The sequence below is a fragment of the Hakea prostrata genome, chromosome 7 (genome assembly GCF_041222555.1).
Source record: "Hakea prostrata isolate BN-2017 chromosome 7, UWA_Hpros_2, whole genome shotgun sequence".
Classification (NCBI taxonomy): domain Eukaryota; kingdom Viridiplantae; phylum Streptophyta; class Magnoliopsida; order Proteales; family Proteaceae; genus Hakea; species Hakea prostrata.
The window spans coordinates 24961060-24982858 of record NC_142606.1 but is presented as its reverse complement, the minus strand read 5'-3'; the positions used below and the strand labels follow the sequence as shown (position 1 = coordinate 24982858).

The 21799-nt window shown below is 39.5% G+C and overlaps 2 protein-coding genes across 4 annotated transcripts in view; one reads left to right on the top strand and one right to left on the bottom strand.

Moving 5' to 3' along the window:
- The window catches only part of LOC149010767 (AAA-type ATPase family protein), a 48115-nt gene extending 36578 nt beyond the window's left edge, over window positions 1-11537 (top strand). For all 3 annotated transcript variants that reach the window (XM_089164467.1, XM_089164466.1, XM_089164465.1), the window contains 2 exons: window positions 10312-10416; window positions 11293-11537. In XM_089164467.1, coding sequence (XP_089020593.1) covers window positions 10312-10416; window positions 11293-11406 — 219 coding nt within the window. In that variant the 3' untranslated portion in view covers window positions 11407-11537. The remainder of the gene's footprint in view (window positions 1-10311; window positions 10417-11292) is intronic.
- A 535-nt stretch (window positions 11538-12072) lies between these two features.
- On the bottom strand, window positions 12073-20933 carry LOC149010766 (BTB/POZ domain-containing protein). Its single transcript, XM_089164468.1, has 12 exons — window positions 20501-20933; window positions 19071-19254; window positions 18859-18927; window positions 18018-18116; window positions 17170-17249; window positions 16242-17073; window positions 14622-15316; window positions 14264-14348; window positions 14106-14157; window positions 13971-14020; window positions 13516-13563; window positions 12073-13374 (listed from the first exon to the last, which is right to left on the bottom strand). The coding sequence occupies exons 1-12, from the start codon at window positions 20749-20751 to the stop codon at window positions 13198-13200; spliced, it is 2622 nt and encodes an 873-aa protein (XP_089020594.1). The 5' UTR covers window positions 20752-20933; the 3' UTR covers window positions 12073-13197.
- Window positions 20934-21799: the final 866 nt, after the last annotated feature.

Genomic DNA, 21799 nt, shown 5'->3' with positions numbered 1-21799 from the left:
GATGATCAGAAAGTGGAGATGGGAGAAGAAGATTGATACTTGAGGATCTTCTTCTCGAGCTCTTCCTTCTTGGCACCCACAATTTTATCTACTTGTTTCCCTCCCTTCATGAGAATGAACGTTGGCATTTCCTGAAGCCCATATTCCTTTGCCACATCCTATTTGTGCATAACAGAGTAGCTAGATTAGGAGAAGTGAAATTAAACTAAATTCTATGAAGTGAAGGATGTGATACCATCAATTCATTAGCATCGAGCTTGAGGACGAAATCGACATCGGTGTATTTGTTTGCCATTTCAATTACTCCTAAATCGATGTCGGTTTAGGAGTCCGGTAAATGTGGGGTCTGATTTTGTAAATTAGCAAACTTTAAACCCCTTAAAATGTAAAAAAATAAAAAATAATAATAAAAAAAGAAGAAGTATTTACAAGTAAACCCCTGCCATTTGATTCTCAACCGTTAGATCTTATTTCGATTACATGGTGCGATCACCACCGTTGGCAGCAGCCAGCAGTGGCTGCTGCAAATAAAAATCCCCCCCCCGGTTAGTTATGGTAACTCCCCCTTCATTCTCTTTCTTATCCTAGGACCCTATCATTACCGGCCCTTCAAAATTCACCTTGTCTTAAGGTGAAGGAGAACCAAAAGCTTAGTCTTCACATGTTTGCCACATAACCATGTGTTGGGAAACATGATATTGGTAGAATGGCTTATGGATCAATGATCTCAAGCCTTCTATTTATAATTAAGTGGAAAGTACTCTATTCCAAGGAATAGAATTTTACATGAATACAAACTCTAATTTAACTCCTATACAAACTCTAATTGAACTCCTAATAGAATCCAACACTCCCCCTCAAGTTGAGGCATAGATATTAGTCATGCCCAACTTGCCTACAATAGGAAGGAAATCTCTTTCTTTCAAACCCTTAATGAAAACATCTGCTACTTGGTCTCCAGATCTTACAAAAGGCATGCAGATAAGACCTTGTTCCAACTTTCCTTTGACGAAAAATCTGTCAATCTCAATGTGCTTAGTCGATCATGTTGCACCGGATTATTAGCAATACTAATAGCAGCCTTGTTGTCACAATATAACATCATAGGGTTTGGAACTTGGACTCCAATATCTTGTAGCAAGCCTTTCAACCATAGTAGCTCACAAACTCCACGAACCATAGCTCTATATTCAGCTTCGGTACTAGATATAGCTACCACATTCTGTTTCTTACTTCTCCAAGTAACTAGAGTACCTCCAACAAAGGTACAGTAACCTGAAATTGACTTCCTGTCTGGAGATCCAGCCCAGTCTGCATCAGTGTATGCTTCTACTTTAGATTATCAGCGGGTGACATAAGTATTCCTTTTCTAGGAGTTCCCTTCAAATATTGTAGTATTCTAGTAACAGCCTTCATATGAGCTAAATATGGATCATGCATGAATTGGCTCACTCTCCCTACAGCATAAGCGATGTCTGGCCTGGTGTGGGACAAGTAAATAAGCTTCCCTACCAGCCTTTGGTATCTTCCTTTGTCCATTGGTTCTCCCTCTTTTTCTTTAAGTTTAGCTCCAGCTTCAATAGGGGTATCAACTGCTTTACACCCCAACATTCCCACTTCTGATAATAGATCTAGGACATACTTTCTTTGGGATAGGAATATACCTTTCTTTGATCTAGCCACCTCAATCCCTAAGAAATACTGTAACTTCCCTAGATCTTTAATTTTCAAACTCTCTGCCATGAAAGTCCTTAACTTTTGAATTTCTTCACCATCATTACCTGTGATGACAATATTGTCTACATAGACAATGAGAAGTGTGATGTTAGTGCCTGACTTCTTGACAAATAGTGTATGATTAGCATTGCTTTGCTTGTACCCAATAGAAGTCATTGCCTTCAAGAAGCGTCCAAAGCAGCATCTAGGAGACTGTTTTAACCCATAAATTGACCTCTTCAACCGACAAACTTTCCCTGCATTACTGTCATCGGAGAAACCATGTGGGATTTCCATATAGACTTCTTCTGCTAACTCCCAATGTAAGAAGGCATTCTTTACGTCTAGTTGGTGCAAGTTTCAGTCTTTGTTCACAGCTGCAGACAACAGAACTCTGACAGTGTTTAGTTTTGCAACAGGGGCAAATGTCTCCTGATAATCAAACCCATAGGTCTGGGTAAACCCCTTTGCAACTAGTCTAGCTTTTAACTTGTTGACTGATCCATCCATATTTTGTTTAACCACAAATACCCATTTGCAGCCCGCTGGTTTTTTTCCTCAAGGAAGTGTAACCAGCCCCCAAGTGTCATTTTTCTTCATTGCTTGCATTTCCTCTACCATAGCTACCTTCCATCTCTTATCAACATAAGCTTCCTGCCAACTTTTAGGAACAAATACAGATGACAGAGAGGATATAAAAGCACGGTAGGAGTCAAACAAAGAGTTATAAGAAACATATTTAGCTATGGGATGTTGAGTACAAGATATGACCCCTTTTCTAACAGCAATAGGAAGATCAGAAGAAGATACCTGAAGGGGAACAATAGAATCTGATTCTGGAGCAGGATACTAAAGTGGTAACGTATCACCTTTCTCCACTTGCTTTAGCCGGTTGTAATTCTTCCTCTGATAAGTCTGCACCTTATTCTGGTCAATTTGGTTTTGAAAGACCCCAACAGTGTGTCTCACTAGAGTGGTCTCCCCCTGGCTAGGTTCTTCACATGGTTCAGAAAACGAAGGGGGAGGATTAGAGTCCTCAGGTATACTGGCCAAAGTCTCCCCCTGGTCAGGAAACTCTTCTGGGACTCTTAAGTTGTGTTGGTGTGTGATAGGAAGATCTAGAGTCGGAAAGAACACCTCTCCTCTAAAAGGACTCTCCCCCTGGAGAGGTGTATAGTAAGGGCAAGACTCATGAAAAATTACATCCATGGATACAGTGGTTTTCCTGGATGGAGGATGATAACATTTGTACCCTTTCTGAGTAGCATAATACCCCAAAAATATGCAGCGTAGGCCGCGGGGAGTCAACTTACTCTAGTGGGCTATGATTCTAGCATAACACACACATCCAAAAACCTTTGGGAAAATAACAAAGAAGAGGCTCCCTGAAGAATCTCATTAGGACATTTAAAACCAAGTATCCTACTGGGCATCCTATTCATAAGGTAAGAAGCAGTGAGTATAGCATCACTCCAGTATTGGTCAGGTACATTCATAGTAATCATAATGGAACGGGCTATCTTTAAGAGATGCCAATTCTTCCTTTCACAACCCCATTTTGGGCAGTCGTATCAACGCAACTGGTCTGGTGTATTAAGCTAGAGTTAAAGAGATATCTTTGAAATTCACCATCAATATACTCTATGCTATTGACACTGTGAAGGATCTTCACAATGGCATTGAACTGAGTTTTAATCATATTATGAAAATCACGAAAACATCGAAAAACCTCATTTTTTTGTTTTAAAAGATAAATCCATGTAGAATGAGAGTGACAATCAATAAAAGTAAGAAAGTACCTATGGCCAATAATAGACACACGTCGCCGGGGACCCCACACATCAGTATGAATTAGCATAAAATGAATAATTATTCTATTATGAAGAGAAGGTAAATAAGTAGAACGAGTTTGCTTTGCAGAAATGCAGGCTTCACAAAAAAAATTATCCTCATTACAAGAAGAAACCAATTCAGGAAATATTTTCTTAGGAGTTCCTAGAGGGGGGTGACCTAGCCTGCGGTGCCACTGATGAAGGTCTGATATTACCGAATGGACCGGATTAGAAGATGTAGTCAAAGCAGACGCAGATCCTCCAATCAGCTCGAGCAAATAAAGTCCATTGTCTAGTTTACCACGTCCAATCTCCTTCCCCGTGACCAGATCCTGAAAGACACAGTAAGATGGGGAAAAAATCACTTTACAATTCAAGTCATGTGTAAGATTACTGATAGAGAGCAAGTTAGTAGAGAAAGAGGGAACATGTAAAACTTTAGACAAAGAAAGTGATGGAGAATGCTAAATGGTCCCTTTTCCAGCAATGGAAGAATAGGAGCCATCAGCAATTCGAACTTTATCCTTTCCAGAAGTTGGAGAATATTGTAAGGAAGAGGAGGATAAACCTGTCATATGATCTGTGGCTCCTGTATCAATGATCCAAGGAGTAGAAACTGAAGAAACTTGAAATCTTGTAAAAGTTTTACCTAAAGTAGCAAGGTAGGAGTTGGTATGGGTAGTAGAGGAAGCAGTGGTCGAGGCTGTACTGGCAGTAGAAGACTGCAGAATACGTTGCAGAGTAGCGAACTCCTCCTTTGAAAAACCAACGTCTACAGAGGGTGTGGTGCAATCTGTCTCAGAAAGATTGTTTTCCCTTTCTTTGTGCTCGTTTTTGCTCAAAATCAGCAGGCTTCCCATGTAGTTTCCAACAATTTGCCTTGGTATGATATGGTTTGTGACAGTGCTCACACTTGACAATCTCCTTAGCCGGATCAGATTTAGTGCGAATAGAGTATAAGGTTGATTTCTCTATAATAGGAGTATGAAGCATGGCTAATCGACGACTTTCCTCACACTGAACAAAAGCATAAGACTGTTCTAGTGTAGGAAAGGGAGAACGACTTAAGACTTGCACTCTGATCTGATCGTACTCCACATTCAAGCCTCCCAAGAAGTCATATACCCGAATCTTCTCAATGTGCTTCCTATAAGTAGTCACATCATTTGGGTTAGTGGGGTGATAATCCCCATAATGATCCAACTCCTGCCAAAGAGATCGCAACGCGCATAATATTGGGCCACAGTCAGTTCCTTTTGAGTAGTCTCATGAAGCTTCTTTTGTAGCTCATAAATCTGTGCATCATTCCCCAACTGTCCATATGTTTCAGTAGTAGCCTTCCAGATTTGGGCTGCAGTATCAAGTAATAGATATCCACGGGCAATATTTGGAATCATGGAATTCAAAAGAAATGACACAATAAGAGAGTCATTTGAGATCCATTTATCCTGTGAAACGTCTGTGGTAGTAGGTTTGATAGTGGTGCCCGTAATGTGTTCAACTAGTCCTCTTCCGGCAATAGTTAGGTAAGCATATCGGGACCAAATCAAATAATATGTCCCATCAAAGCTTACCGAAAGAGGATGAAGAGTGGGGTAATGTTCAGAGCCAGTGGGAGCAGGAGTACCATCAATAGTTGTCATGTTGACAAAATTATCTGCAGTTCTTCAGTCTTTCACCTTTTCACCCTTTCGAAGTAACAGAAATGTCATAGAATGCAATAGTCGAACAACTCAAACAAATCTACTTTTTTTTTTCTTTCTTCAATAGTTGTCATGTTTACAAAATTATCTGCAGTTTTTCTCTCTCTCTCTCTCTCGCTCTCGCTCTCTCTCTCTCTCTCTCTCTCTCTCTCTCTCTCTCTCTCTCTCTCTCTCTCTCTCTCTCTCAAAAAGAATAGTAGATTAGAAGAAAGAAAAAAATAATAATAATAATAGTATGGTTCGGCCAAATATGCACTGGTCTGGTTTGGTCCAAATTTGGAGAGAACCAAAATATGGTCTAAATTTGGTTTGGTAATTTGGAAAAAACCAATATATGGCTCGGCCAAAGAGAACCAAAATATGGTCTAAATTTGGTTTGGTAATTTGGAAAAAACCAAAATCTGGTTCGGCCAAAGATGAATTGGTTTTTATGGGATTTTAGGAATACTGAAACATCACTGCATCGTCGAGTTTCAGAGGGTTAGGTTTACCTGGCTTCGATGGTGATGGTGGGTGAAGTAGACTTGGTCAATGACTGATGGCTGAAGACGATGATGGCAGCGATGGCGGAAGACGATGGCGATGGCGATGGTGAGAAAGAGAAGGAAAAAAACTTCTCGGCCTGAAGTTTGATCTTGTGTTTACGCTATAATCGTCGTCCCTCTTTTACTTTCTTCAACAGTCGCTATTGGTTACCGTCGATGTAGATGAAGGCAGGAGAAGGACTGGAAGCATATTCGAAAGACAATGGCTTATGTATGGTTCAATGATGAAAAAAAAAAAAAAAAAGATGGTTGCTTGGAGAGACGTCTCGGTAATGGAGGTAGGTTTTCCTCACCGAGAATTTTTTTTTCCTCTTTTCTTCCCTAATCAAACTTAGGTTCTGATGCCATGTTGAGAAACACAATATTGATAGAATGACTTATGGATCAATGATCTCAAGCCCTCTATTTATAATTAAGTGGAAAGTACACTATTACAAGGAATAAAATTTTACATGTATACAAACTCTAATTTAACTCCTATACAAACTCTAATTGAACTCCTAGTAGAATCCAACACCATGTCAGTTAATAGCTCTTCAAAACAAACCTCCTTAGAAACCAATAGATTCGGTACCCACTGAACTCCAAACAATCCATATGAAGAATAACTTTTGGAATCTTCAGTTTCTGTACTGAGTTTTCTATCAATATAAGAATCAAGGACTCCCTGCAGATTGGCAGCATTGATCTCCATATTGTCATTGGCAACCATTGCCCATAAAATATTTAAAATGATGCCTGTATTTTCTTTAAATATGCATACGAAGCGACCAAACGCAGGCCATTCTTCGCATTACCCTGCATATTGTTCAAGCAAAGAAGGGGAGGAAAATGCACCCCCTGATTCTGAAGTTGCAAAGGACCCATTACAGACGGAAAGAGACACGTAGCAATTGTTTTCTGGTGCTTGAATTGAAGCATCTCTGGCATCATAGGCGACAAATGACTCACATTCCAGTGCTCGCATTCACCCAGAGCACACAGATTTGTCCCCATAGAAAGTAAAACTCGTAGGGTTTTGTCCACTCTGTTTGTCTGAGTTGTTTCTGCTGGAACTAATAGCTGGAGTGAAGTTTCGACAACTACACCTGATGTATCGCAGCCCACTGCCATCAATCTCAGTTGTAATATAGATCCCTACAGTGACGGACAGAAGATGACGAAATCTTTTTCAATCACTTCCCTTTCCCTTGAATCCCGCCTTCCATAAACAGGCCCGTGTACCTCATCGCACTTTGGTAACTTCTCCTACAACTTCGCGATGAAAAGAGTGGGATTGCCAATAATTCGAGAGGGGTTTTCTGTTGCTGTCAAGCTAGACCTCCACTGTTGGGCTTGAAGCCACTGCTATCGTCTCTTGCTGGCCCTGGTTCACACAGCTGCTCCATATGATGAAGGAAGAAGAAGGAACAGGCGAAAATGCCCCTGTTCATAAGGTTTAGTAGATGGGCCATTTTGTTTTTGGGCTCCTGTTTGCACATTAACTAACCCAATTGTTGGGCTGGGCCTAGAATTATAACCTCTTATGGGCCTTTGGCTTGAGCTTATATTGTTCAAGTTAGTTGAGCTTTCCAGGGCCCAATTTCTTGATTTATGTTGCTAGCCCAAGTACGTCAACCCAAGCAGAGTTAGGGTTTCAATGACTGCCTGGTTCACCTCTCTCTTCTTCCTCTCTTCTCATGGGACATCTTTCCCTTTGCTGTGAACCTAACTGCCGATTCTGCAGCCAACTCTCCCCCTTGCATCATGGTCAAATGGAGGTGGCTAAAATCAGTTATGGAGTCTCTCCGTAACGGCCTGCACATTGCATTGTTGGTCCCCTTCTTTCTGTGCTGTAACAGTTCACCTCCTTTTTCTGTCATCTCCACCCACTGCCATGGTGGTTTTCCAGAATAATGCTGTTGTTCTCTCTGAACTGATGTAGCTTCCAAGCGCAATGTTTTGACCTCTTGCCTCGCTGCTCCTCTTCCAAACAAAAGAATAAAACCTTGTCAAGCCATGCGTTCATGCTCCCTTCACCAGAAAACATGGACAATCTGGTCTCCATCTTCCTTCCTTAGGATCGAACGTGCTCTGATACCAATTTTCTAGGAACCCTCCTATCTAGACTGATATTGAATTATTAAAACAAGAATTACAGCAAGAAGTAAAGATAGCCCTGGTTTTGATGGTGCCAGTCACCCCATACAGCATTCTGATAGGGCCCTGGGATTACGGTATTATGTTAAATTGAGGAGAGAGAGAGAGAGAGAGAGAGAGAGAGAGAGAGAGAGAGAGAGAGAGAGAGAGAGTTAGAGAGTTAGAGAGTTAGAGAGTTAGTGTTAGTGTTGATTAGGGGTTATAAATTGGGGTAAGATGTGAAGAGTAGTAGTAAGGGAATAGTTTATGAGAGTTGTTTTGGGCAGCCGTAGGCTTTGGGCAGCAGTGTGCTGTGGGGGTGACTAGTACCATTGTAACTAGTTTATCTTTGTTGATTGTTCTTGCATATTATCTTAGTAATTCAATATTAGTATTTATGGTATTCAATTATTGGGTTCCTCTCACATTCACACAATGCTGCCCTCAGCCAAAGGCTGCCCAAAACCTTGCATAAAATATTTGATATCTTTCCTCATGTGTTTCCCAATATTTATAATCCCCCCTTGGTTAGTTATGGTAACTCCCCCCGTCACTTTTTTTCTTATCCTAGGCCCTATCAATAACTAATAAATTTTTCAAATTTTAATTAGCTCCCCATCAATCTGAAGCCTGCACTGGACTACATGACACTTTTCAGGTTATCACCTTTGAATTTCTACTTGTAAGAGCTACTGTGGAACCTATTCCACTTGTTCAGTTTTCTGTCTAGGTTTGGAAAGCTTGATATATTAGTGACCTTGGAATCCCATATTATTCTTTCCATCATTACGGAGAATTTCATCAGAATCTAGTTGCAAAAATCCTACCATCTAGATTAAATTGGTTCGTTATATAAGCTGCAATCTGTTTTAGGTGGTGGTGGGTGGTTTTCAGCTGCTCCCTTCACCCATCTCATGTGTAAGCTTCAACTTTGAAAATAAGGTTAAGGGGACTTTGAGCTATTTTCACACAAAGGGGTAATTTGGTCATATTTTAAATTTTATTTGAATTTCACAAATGGTCTTCAACAGTCATCAACTGAGTGGAACCCCTGTAGTTTTTTGGCACACTAGGAGGGGGGGTCAAGTTCCATGACCAACTTGAGGGTTTGCACACAAAACTCTTTTGGGGGCAGGGTAAAAAAGAAAAGAAAAGATGAAGAAGCCAAGAGGATGAACCACTGTTTCTTGGGGCTTCTTACAGGAGTAGCTCATGCTGGGAATCTTCTTGCATGAATGATGAATAATTGCTGTTTTCTTTTTCTTGGGGAAGAGGATTCAGTCATTGCTACTGACCTGTTTAGTGAGAACCAACTTCTCCCAATGCTATCTAGGTACTATAAATCTTATCAGTATGGAGATTGTCTCAAAATATTGTCACAACAACAACAACAACAATAAGCCTTGTCCCAACTAAATGGGGTCGGCTACATGGATTCTTGCCCTCCAATCAGTTATGTTCGAGGCCATGCTAGATACAAGACCTAAGCTATGCATATCCTTTCTCACCACTTCTTCTAAGGTTATCTTAGGTCTACCCCTAGCTCTTCTAGTTCCTTCAATATAGATTATATCACTTCTCTCTACAGGGGCATTTATAGGTCTCCGTTGAACGTGGTCATGCCACCTCAAACGACTTTCTCGAAGCTTATTACTTATGGGAGCAACTCCCAGACCAACTCTAATATGATCATTTCTTATCTTATCCATCCTAGTTTTGCCACTCATCCATCTTAGCATCCTCATTTCTGCTACACTGAGTTTATCTATATGATTCTTTTTAACAGCTCAATACTCTGCACCGTACATCATAGCTGGTCGAACAACAGTCCTATAAAATTTTCCTTTAAATTTTAATGGAATACACCAATCACATTTAGTTCCCAAATTTATACTTTAGGCATGTCACATATTCTGGTAACCTAGGATGTGTGGGACAATAGTTCCCTATTCATTGGATACAACGCTGATATTTCTTCTCAGCTGCCAAAATATCATTCTTGTCAAATTTCTATACAGTTAATATTCCACCACAGCTGGTTTCTATGATAAGATATTTGTAAGTTTAACTTGCAAATTTAGCTTCTCAATGTTTGAGGGTCTTCTTGATCCCTGCAGAAATATTTCTTCCCCTTAATTATTAAGACCATTGAATATGAGTGTTGTTTAATTGGAAAAACTGATTTACATATCTGTAACTTAGTCACAAATCCATTCTCTTCTGAAAACTTTGAATATTGGTCCTGCTTATAGTGACGTGTACTGTTCCCAGGATTTGCTTTTTCCATGTGTAAATTTTGTCTCCAGTGTTCTTTAGTTGCGTTTGCTTGACTAGATAATGGGCTGGGTGAATGCCTGTGTAATTTCTTTTCTCTTTTATTTTTATGTGCCTCTCCAGGAAAGAGCTTTAGCATTGGCAGAGAGTAGACCTCTCCCTGCACTTCACAGCAGTTCAGATGTTCGTCCTTTAAACATGGAAGATCTGAGATACGCACATGAACAGGTATCCATATTTAATAGAATTCTTAAGCCAATTTGAAACAAATGCACAATGATGTAATTCCCTGAAGTTTTTATTGATTTTCTTAGATTGTTTCTTCTTCTTTTTACTAGTATCAGAAGTTTTATTGAGTAAGATGTCATTGAGTCTTAATTTTGAATGAGATTCTTTTAGCAGTACAAGGGAATAAGAACCAGCATTGGGAATACACTAGGCATAAAATGTTTAGTGGTAGAAATATAGCAGGTTAAAATTAGTTTTCACACCCATCCTTTGACTTCATGATCTGTTTAAGTGCATCCACAAGCTTCCAGTTGTCATCATTTAATTTGATTTAAGTCTTGCTTCATAAATTTAAGAAATTTAAGCTGTGCACTGTAGCACCACTCTATAATCCTCTATTTATTCCTACATTTCTCATCACCTGCTCAATTGTTTCCTTGAATTGGCTTTTTGCTCATTGATTGCACTTTAGGCATTCATTTTGTAGTTTCTATACATTTGGTGCTACTAGGTAGTATATATTTATCCTCCATGTTTAACATTTTACTGATTTGAGGACTACGGAATGATTAAATACTTCGATTAATGTTTGGTTAATGGGTCTGTCTTTTTGGTGTAAATAATTTCACGGCAATTGTCTCTTTGGATATCAATTCCTGGTGGGATTCTATTCTTCGAGGTCAACCTTTTGCTGCCTGTTCATATTGGTTTAATGGTTGCCCATTTGAGGGGACCAGAACTGCTTAGTCCATGATGTTTCAACTATAGGGATCTGTACAACACTGTCATACATTCATGCACATAGGGTGGATGTGGGGGGCTTTTTCCCGATATTGTTCTGTCTAGAGATTCCAAAATTCGTTTTTGTATATGTAGGTATGTGCCAGTGTGTCATCAGAGTCTGCAAATATGAACGAGCTTCTCCAGTGGAATGAACTATATGGTGAAGGTGGGTCAAGGAAGAAGACATCTCTCAGCTACTTTATGTAGAGGATGTATACTAATTCATTGTATAGTTCATATATTTGCTTTTTTTTCCTGCTAAAAATCCTTTAAATTAGGAATTGATATTGATTGGTGTACCATCAAAGGTTCTCTCGTGTATTATGTGCATGATGTCATACTTGTCCAATATCCATGATGTTATTTACTTGATCTAGGGAAGATGGTCGCCTAAAAGAACGTCTTTCTAGGTTGTTTTCCTTTGTTGTACATAATGGAAGAAGCATCTTTCAGTTCTCTTTACTACATAGGGACCAGTTGTACTAGCAGGAAGACTTAGAGTTGTAGAACAGGGAATAAGTGTACATTTAAATACAGCTAACTGATTCTGTTGTAATGCTCTGAAGTGATAATCATCAGGTGTCATTGCGAATAGCCTAAATCTGGATATTGTTGCGTATTTTTTATGAGAGAGCATTTTTATTGATCATTCTCCGAGTTCTGAAGAGCATTTTATCAGTTGATCATTGCGGATGGTGTCAGCTTGGGTTAGCTAATGGGCTTAACCTGCTAGGGAATTTTTGTTGCTTCAGCTTCTTGACTGTCTTCCATGGGGTCAAACGAACTATTGTGTTTTAATCTCCTAAAACTCAACTGTTTCTCGAATTTGATCTGTTATGTTTGAGATGAAGAGGACAATGCTATCAAAGTCTAGCCCCGCACCATGGATTTGATTCATGGAAAAGAACAGGTTGGGGTTTAAGATTCCTGAAGAGGTTACCAAGTGTATTTTCGGGATTCAGAACACTGGCAGCTGAGCATAGATGGAAACTTGCAATCCTACTGATCCTGCTTAAAACGGCCCTCGGATTTGGGAACAAATGTAATCAAAGGTGGTAATCAGTGAAATGATGGTGCTACCCATAAATAGATCAGTTTTCCAGAAGTTACCAATTAATTTGCTCAGCTCAGTTACCAAAGGCAACGATAAGTTACAATGTTGATGATTCAATTGGAGCAATGTAAGACGGCTTGAAGCTTTTTGGAGTCTTGCATTTCTCTAGTTGCAGCCATGGAGGTTACTATGGTGAATTCCATATGGTAAATCCCCGAGTACAAGACCTACGCATTGCTTATGTCAAACCTGGCTGCTGTAACCAGAGGAATGTGAACCGATTCAAAATTGGGCCAAGTTAAAGCACTTTGATGGAGCACTGACTTTCTGTTGCTCCGCTCGGCAAACTAATGTTAAAGCACTTGCTCCGCTACTGATGATCAATCCGGCAAACTAATGTCAAAGCCCACACATAGTATTTTATATCCACTATTCTATGAGCCTCATGATTCATACAATCCAATCCCAACGTCAAAAGAAATACTTTTTTTTGGGTTTTCCATCCAGGTTTAAACCTTAGTCTTTGATGTTCCACGCCAAGAGTTCCATCTTCCAGGACGCCAAATTCATATGGCAGTACCCTGTGAAGTTGTAACGATGAGATTAACAGTAAATTTCCCTGAGTGACAAATTGCAGCACTTCCCAACTGAGGTGGTTAAGGCATTTATAAATGGCGTTGCTCTCAAAGGGTGGCCAAGTATATTAACTACATTGTCCCTGTACATGAACCAACAGAAAGCCAACCTCATTTTCACTAATTTCTCTCTTTAAATGGTGAATGGCTGCTCTTGCTTCTCCAAATGCTAATCCTAGCTCTCCCTAATCATTTTTCTAACTCTAGCAAGGAAAACGAGGAATGGGAAACAAAATGAGTAGGAGGCGCTTGTCCAAGAAAACCACCCAACTATAATTAAGCTACTGCAAGAGATTAGCTCGCTAAATCTCAGACAAGCTGGACAACAGCAGCCACCCTCAAGGAACCTCCCTGGAGAAGGTCAGCAAGTTCATCAAATAACAAAGCTGTGCGCCAACCCCATCCCTTGGGAGCTTTTGGAAGTAGAGTCCCAGTTTGTTTGAAACTTCCAAATACCATCACTTCTCTCTTCGATGGGCAAATCAACTGTAGGCAAATGTGAGAAAGACATGCAAACATCAATAAACGCTTTCAAAACCCCACTAGAGGATGGTGTCACAGCATTCTAACAAACATTATCACATGATAGAAGAGAAAAATAGAAAACCATTTGGTAAATGATCTAACCTGATAACGAGCAGTAACTTTTTCACGAGAATCAACATACATACGAGCCTGCAAATCAAAAAGCTTAAATAAATACACCATCCATATGGGATAACATAATTTGAGCCACTTCCAATTTTCCATGGAATCATTGAGAAAAACCTAGGTATTTCTCCAATATATAAAGAACATTGATCAATTTTGACTAGGATCGCAAAGTTGGGCCAAAATGGATCCACTTTTAAGCAAGATGATCTGGGCTGTGCCTGTTTTATTTTGGGTCAAAATTTATCAATTTCCCCACCAAGCTTTAGGCCACTTGCAATGTAATGTTAACACTTTCAATAAAAAATGCTGGAAAATAACAAATTCACAATTTTTAGGGAGTAACAACAATGCATCACACACAAACATCCTTCTCTTGAATTACCATGGTGAGCATCTAACAGGTTTCCATTCCAAGTAAAAGAGCTAACCTTTAGAAGAGAATCAGTTATCTCTGCTTTACGCCGATGGAGAAACAATCCTTGTGAAAAGAAAAAGATGCACAGTCAAATAAAGGTTACTCAAAAATAGGTTACATGTGAGCGACTCTACTGTTGTGGCCTTACCAAGAGTGCGGCGCCCCTGGAGATCTTCATCACTGAAAGCCTGAACACTAACCTGTATAACCCACAGAATAAAATTTTCACATTTAAAAATACAAAGGGGCTAATGCTTTGAATTTCTCAGAAGAATATTTAATGACAAATTTTAATGATAATAAAACCTTCCACAGAGACCCAGCATAAAATACTTCTGGCGAGTGCTTCACTTGTCCATCAGAAAGCCTATGCACATCCTCAAATTCAACCCTGAAAAAGTGGGGGTTTACATCAAGTAGATGATAGAATGAACCACATCCCCAACAAACCCACCAACCCCCCAGGGGGGAAAAAAGAAATGAAAAAAGAACAAGAAAAAGGAAACCATATAAACGGGGAAAAGAAAAGAGTGATTGGATGGTGAGAGATGTCCCAGGATATTGAAGGACAGGATGAAAAAGAATTACTCTCACTTGGGGGCCTAAAAGACTACCAAATGTCCATTAATGGAAACAAGAAAAGCAAGAGGCAAAGGTGACTTACCCAAAGCGGAAAGGGGGAAAGTGACGCAAAGGGGTTTTCATATCCAAGGAGATGGATGAATCATCTTCATTTTCCCATTCAAGTCCCAGGGCATGATCTTGTGACTCTAGCATCTGCAGAGGAACACTACCGGCACTAGATCCTGCAAGTGAAGCTCCGACTGATCTGTTTTGCTGAACTGGTTCATAACTCCTCTCTCCCTGCTCTCCATGTGCAGACACATTATTAGATCCTCCTTGGGTAAGCCCAACCACTGCAGTCAATCCATCTCCAGAAATGTCCCCATTAAGTTCAGTTCTTGCTTCTGATTCATCATTAGCAGCAGATTGCTGGCAGTTCCGGTTTCCCAGACCAAAAGGGACACGTGAAAAGACGAGACGTGTTGGAGGCCAAGCAGCTGTAGACACAAAGGTAGTTCCCCGCCCAATACCAGCAAGCCCATCTATAGGCCCCCTAACATGCAGCCGTACAGGCCTGAAAAGGTTATTTCCTTCTCCTTGAGGAGCATCAGTAACAAATACATTACCCAAGTTGCCAGGGGGATTATTCCTATCATGCTCTTGCATATAATAACCAGTGGTAGTAGCCCCATGTGAAAATCGATATGATTGTCGACATGCACATGCCATGTGTGTCAGGCAGCAGTTTTTGCATGTATCAGCACATATTTCTTGCACCCTATGGCTTAGAAGCATCTGGATGAAAGAAAAAGAATAAGACAGGATCAGAATTTCAATTCACTTCAGAAAGCTCATTATACAACGAAACAATACTTCCATCAAGAAAATGGTGCTTCCATATTCGCCTATGTTGCGCCCTAGCACTCATACTAGGAAATTTTAGACTGACCCAGTGGGAGTCTTTTAAATGTTCCCTCTATCCCATAATAAATCTGGGTCATAGGCTTTAACATGGGGTTGGTTGCATATATTTGTTAAGGAATCAGACTTACTGGAACCCCAAATCTTAGGATCAATGCAATCTGATGATCTAGTTTCCATTTAGATACAACTACACGGCCATGGTACAGTTGGCAATATGAAATCTTGAATCAAGTCATCTCTGATAAGATAAATTCATTTAATATTTTATGCCCAATGAGGAGACTACCTAGCAACAAGAGAACACGATAAGGAAGTTGGGGCTAAGACTAAAGCTCCAACTGTGCCATCCATAATGAGCAATCACTAGTCTAAAAGAGCAGAAATGGTGGTTGGGCATTGACAATTCAAATACCCTCTTCTAACTGCAGTTTTTCTAAGATATGGTTCAAAGTTTACATTGTTTCAAAAGTAAAAAAATGATTTTCATGGATCTCACACATACCAAACCTAAGTTGTGTAAGGTCAGCCAAAGTACTTCACATAAAATTAATAGTCCAGGGATGGTTCCTTAGACGGACCAGTGAGTAGGATCATTATGATTATCCAGGAAAGACAAGAATTGGGCTGGGTGATCAGAGACATCATTGATGCTGATCTCTCACCCCCTGCTTGTATCAGATGCAGACCACAAGCAGCTTTGTATTTATCCTCTCACAAACAATTCACAGTTTCATATACAACACAAATATTCCACTTCATAGAAGGTTTCGGTGGAAGAGGAGAGTTGGTTTCTGACCTGTAGCCAAAGACCATCATTTACAGCTTTGCAGGGGAATCCCAGTTCTTCAAGCTGCTTTCTCACATTTAGTAGTGCTTCAAAGGACATGTTACAATATAAAAGAGAACCTCCTTCGAAGATGTTAACAAATACATCATTATCCTCAACACGGATGCCATAGTTCCCTTTAGCAGAACCTTTTACCTGTCTCCTACCCACGATCCTGCCACCCCATGAAGTAGGCATGCCGCATCTACCCCACTCACCGGCCATATGTCCATTGCAGGTAGAACTTGCAGGAGAGCAATGCCTTGATTGGTCATTGGGAATCCAAAAAGTGTTATTTAAATGGTAGCTCGTGCCTTCTTCAGATGGCCCTTCCATAGCAACTCCATTGCCCCCAATCCTACTTCCTTCAACACTGTTTGGCATTTCAAAATATGTGCCGTGTCCTCTATTTCCATCTGGATCTGAAAATGAGTTGCTCAAAGAAGCAGCTTGTTCCATCCTGGAGGATAATCTCGTCTCCACACTAGATTGAGAATATGCCGTTTGCCGCATTTCTTGTGGTCCACTGTGGTAGTCTACAACACAGTCTGCAAGCTCAACCAGAATATTATGAGCAGTTTTATGGCCTTCAAGATCATCTTTAACGTTCAAATACTCTAGTTTGGATTCTGGTAGCTTCTTATTTGTGCAGCTATCAATGACATTCTTTCCCTTCACTCCAACAGAATCGAAATGAGTGCCTTTTCCTATATCAGAACTTGAGCTTTCATGTTCAGGATGTGGATGCTCAGCTTTTGAAAGAGCATCTTTTGCAAGTAGTGTGTACAGTGCCAGTTCAAACCTTAAATGGGAAAATAGGTTAGGGGGACAGAAAGAGACATAATTAATTAAATTGATAAGATTGGAAACTTAACGAGCCAGCTATTGTGTCTGTTACCGTCTCTCTTCACTAGGCACCCATAGTTCATCCGCAGTCAGTAGTGCATGCAAAGTTTGAGAAGAAAGCTTAGGAAGCACCTACTCATAGGTTAAGCACAAACAGATTCAGTCTAGCTAACCAGCTTGCCATGAACTAATATAATTTGAAACTGCAGCTTCCACAAAACTGAAAATTAGAAAGAAAATGCACAGGACAGACTCATTTAGCGTCCAAGAAAGCAAAAGGAAAGAACAAAAAAAAAGCAGCAAATATGCCCAGCTTATGGGAAACAGATAAGAACCAACCCACAAGAAAAATAAAAAGAAGAAGAGAGAGGAGCATAATCTATGAAATGACCGATGCTTCAACCTGTAAGAGTAATAATTGAGGAACATGAAAAGATATGAATTCTTCTAATATACATGATCATACATATTAGAAGAGACTTTGTCCCTTTTCATTCACTGGTTTTATATGCATACGAAAGTTTTGTCCCTGTCTATTTACGGAAAAAAGAAAACCTCAAGCTGAACTATAAAATAATATCAAGATTTATCTATGGTGAAGATAAAGAAAATAATGAAACTGACACATTTACAGAAAGTATGAAGATATTTGCAGAAGAAATTACTGACACGTTTATGGAAAGTGCAAATATATTTGCAGAAGTGATTGAGATAGCAATCAATTCAAGTTGAGCTGAACATTATGGACATGGTTCACTAAATACAGAACTAAAGGAAGATAAACCCAGACCCACCATTCACAACTTAACAGAGGTGATCATACCTTACCTTCTAGGAAGAAGAAGAAGAAGAAGAGGGGGGGGGGGAGTGGAGGGAAAAAAGGGACTTAACATCTCATACCTCTTTCAATTCCATGGAACCACTTTGACATAGGTAACCCCAACAAGCATTTCTCACACGTTCACCATGCATACCATAGTCCTGGCTCTCTGCAAATACCTGAGTCATAAAAAGAAAGTCGAAACCTAGAAGAATCAGGTGTAATTCTATACAAATGTGCTGACACGTGACTGTTCGACCAACTGTCTTAAAAACAGGCGAAGATCACTGGTTTCACCCACAGATCAACTGCTGGTTTAGAGGCTTTATTCAAAAGAGAAATTAGCAACCATATAGATAAATATCACAAGGACCCAAATACCTGAGTCATAAAAAGAAAGTCGAAACCTAGAAGAATCAGGTGTAATTCTATACAAATGTGCTGACATGTGACTGTTCGACCAACTGTCTTAAAAACAGGCGAAGGTCACTGGTTTCACCCACAGATCAACTGCTGGTTTAGAGGCTTTATTCAAAAGAGAAATTAGCAACCATCTTGATAAATATCACAAGGACCCACTTTTAGAAACGGTTAAAACTTCGCCACAATGTTAAGCCTGACATGTAGCAAAATTCTGCAAGCATAAGGGTTTAAACCTTCTTAAAACCCTGAAAAAAATATATACAGCAGAGAGAGCCAACACTGTTAGTGGTTTGCATTCCCAGTAGAAGGTTTTGCTAAGCAGTTGGGAAAATGGTTCATGGACAGTACAGAAAACTTCCATGGGGTCCAGCCACCCAGTTTGGGGGTTGATTAACATTTAATGACATGATGTTTGGTTAACTGGTTCATCAGGGGCAGATTTTAGAACAATTATCAATGTATGGAGAGATCAATAAAGGGCAAGCATTTGGACCTGACCTGATATGCTAAGAAATTTGATGTCCAGAGCTCAGATATGATGAAATCGGTGCATATTGAACATAAGTCCTGCATTGGAACTCTTTCAATTAGACAGATACGCTGAAGAAACACAAAATATAGCAAAGATCCATTTGGAAACCTGAAATATGATGGTCAAATGAACACTAGGATGAACCTAGAAGATCACATTCTAGAAAAGAACAAGATACCTGAAGGTCCAGAAAGGATGCAGCAGCAAGAACGCGAAATGCATTACTATCACTAAGTGTAGGATGATGCCCATAAAGATACGCCAAGGCTATTTCAATTGACTCCGCATTGACATTGTCATCATCAATATTCAATGTCACAACTGGTGCATTTGCCTCTTTCCACGGACCATGAAGCATGTTCCTGCCAATTCATCATATATTTGTATGGCAGAAAGTTGGAGATTGCAAGTTACCAGTAACATATTGTTCAAAAACTGTATCTACAGTATGCAACTAGGACTACTAACTTGAATTCCAAAACCCCCCATGTTACTTGCACACAGCTGCTTCCTCTACACAATTAAAGGTTCTATAGGCTGCTTTGCTTGCCTAGGCACTTCACTAGATGAAACAGGTGTACTAAGACTCTAAGAGTATGACTCTATCTAGCAACTCCTACTGCTGCCCAGAGAGCTTTTCTTCCAAGGCTGTATTGGATTTTTGGTGTTTAAACAATTGTCAGTTTAGGATTGTTAATTTTAGTAATTTTGATGGACCAGTGATTATAGTCTAAAATAAGGTAGTTCCCACACCTCATCAAAGTAAGCAAATGTTTAGGTAGAGATTAAAACTGCCATTGTCCTTGGGATTTGGGTTGGGATGATAAAGCAGGAAATTACTGGAGCAGGCAAATTTCAATGGATTCAACCACATATCGGATGATTCCTGAAGCAGTTCAGAACCAAAACGACACATTCTTAAAATGTATAATTAACAGTCAGGCCTTGTCCAAAGTATTTGAAACGGGCTAGATTTTCTGACCAGGCTTAAAGAGATTGTTCTCCACAATAACTGTCTAACCTTCTTTATGCTATGAAAACATCTCAAGTTTTATTACCTGCTGGATGTACTAGTGTGTCCAACGTCATCTACAATAGTTTTTTTTTTTAAGTACGCCGGTCACTCTAAAAAGCTGTACTTGGATGCCCAATTTCCTAGTGCTCGTTCTATATATCGTAGTTGATCAAACTGTCTGACAGGTATTTTACATGAGCAGAAACACCATGCCTCATGTGTTTTTCTCTTTTCTAAGTATCTTTGGCCATTTATGCTATCCACCTATTTCTCTAATTACATGCGAGCAACTCTTACCACAATCACTCACTCATTAAAGAATATTGAAAACCAACAGTTATTGGTTATCTATTCAAAAGAAAACCCCTTAGCATTCAGATAAATGCTTATGATCACTTGGGACAAAAAAAATTGTTCATTTCTACACCTTTAACAAATAACTAAAAATCTCAATACCTAAGAGTCCTTTTGTGATTGGCGACATCCTTCCTTGAAGAGATAAGGTAAAAGAAAACGGTACAGAGAAACTAGCAAGGGCCAAAAAAGCAAGAAATTGAGCAGGAGTAAGGAGGGAAGAAATGCAATATGTCTACCTGAAGTATGAACTACGAGAGAGGATTAATCGATGAAGACGATAAGTAGAACCCATGGCCTCCACAACAATGTCGGAAAAGGACCCAGAATTGAAACCTTCAATCTGGATGTGATCACATAGGGAGGAGAGATTGCAATCCAGAGCTCGTAATTCACCACTGTTCTGATCATTATCGGATAGTTGGGGCGCATCGATTCCCATCTTCATCGCGTTCCCGAACGAACGCCTCCTCTGATACTGCGATTCCATTTTCTCTTCCCTTACACAGCCACAGTTATTGTGATTCGTGAGTTTGTGTTTGTGAAGAATGATCAAAACAAGCCATCAATCATCGATCGAGAAATGGACAGAGATTTATTTAGTTTTTTTTATTTGAGGCTCTATTTTCTCTTCGTTTTTTCCGAATGACTAAAAAGATTTTGTCCCCATAAAAATCGGGTTTAACCTAAAAATCTTTTTCATGATTTTTTTTTTTTTTTTGGTGACGTGTTTTTTCCTTTGGAAGTTGTTAAGCGCATGACACAGAGCTGCCGGTCAAATCTGGCGACTCTCTTTTGCGTTTTTCTTTTCTTGATAAAGCTGCTTCCTAATCCTGTCAAAGCATTATGATTTTAAGAAAAAGCATGTAATATTCCAGGGGACAAACAAATATAAAGGTACATCTATAAGTATAATACCAGGGAAAGACCCCGACATGATACGTCGATACAAATATAAAGGTACATCTTTAAGTATAATACCAAGGTTTAAAGTATTCCACGATGCCATATGATACTAGTCGATACAAATATAAAGGTACATCTTAAGTACAATACCAAGGTTTAAAGTATCCCACGATATCATATGATACTAGTCAATGCGTATTCATATTTGACCCAAGCAATACGATATATCTCAATACGTCTATGTATTAAACTATGCTAAAATACATTAGTTAAAACAATACAATACTCAATACAGGGCGATATATCTCTTAAAATCACCTGATCGATACAATACTCGATACTGATACTTTAAACTTATCCAAGGGACCAAGACCAATCAAAACCAATGGATTGACACACCCAGGAAGGTCAAATGTGTCTTTTTCAACCATTATATAATTTTTTTACAAAAAGCATGTAATACCCAAAAACGAATAAATAAAGGTACATTTTAGTCTAAGGCCAATCGAAACCAATGGATTGACACACGTAGCAAGGTCAAATATGTTTTTTTATATTATTATGAAATTATGAAATATGGGGCAATCCATCCCATCTAAGGTGATCAGGCCTTTTTTTATTATTACTAATAT

Excerpts from the sequence above, each read along its gene's own strand:
- LOC149010766 (XM_089164468.1), bottom strand. The coding sequence starts at position 20,751 with ATGGAATCGCAGTATCAGAGGAGGCGTTCGTTCGGGAACGCGATGAAG. Across the intron at positions 15,317-16,241 it reads ATGATGGTCTTTGGCTACAG|ATGCTTCTAAGCCATAGGGT; the intron begins GTCAGAAACCAA and ends TCTTTCATCCAG. Across the intron at positions 14,021-14,105 it reads CCAGGGGCGCCGCACTCTTG|GATTGTTTCTCCATCGGCGT; the intron begins GTAAGGCCACAA and ends TCTTTTCACAAG.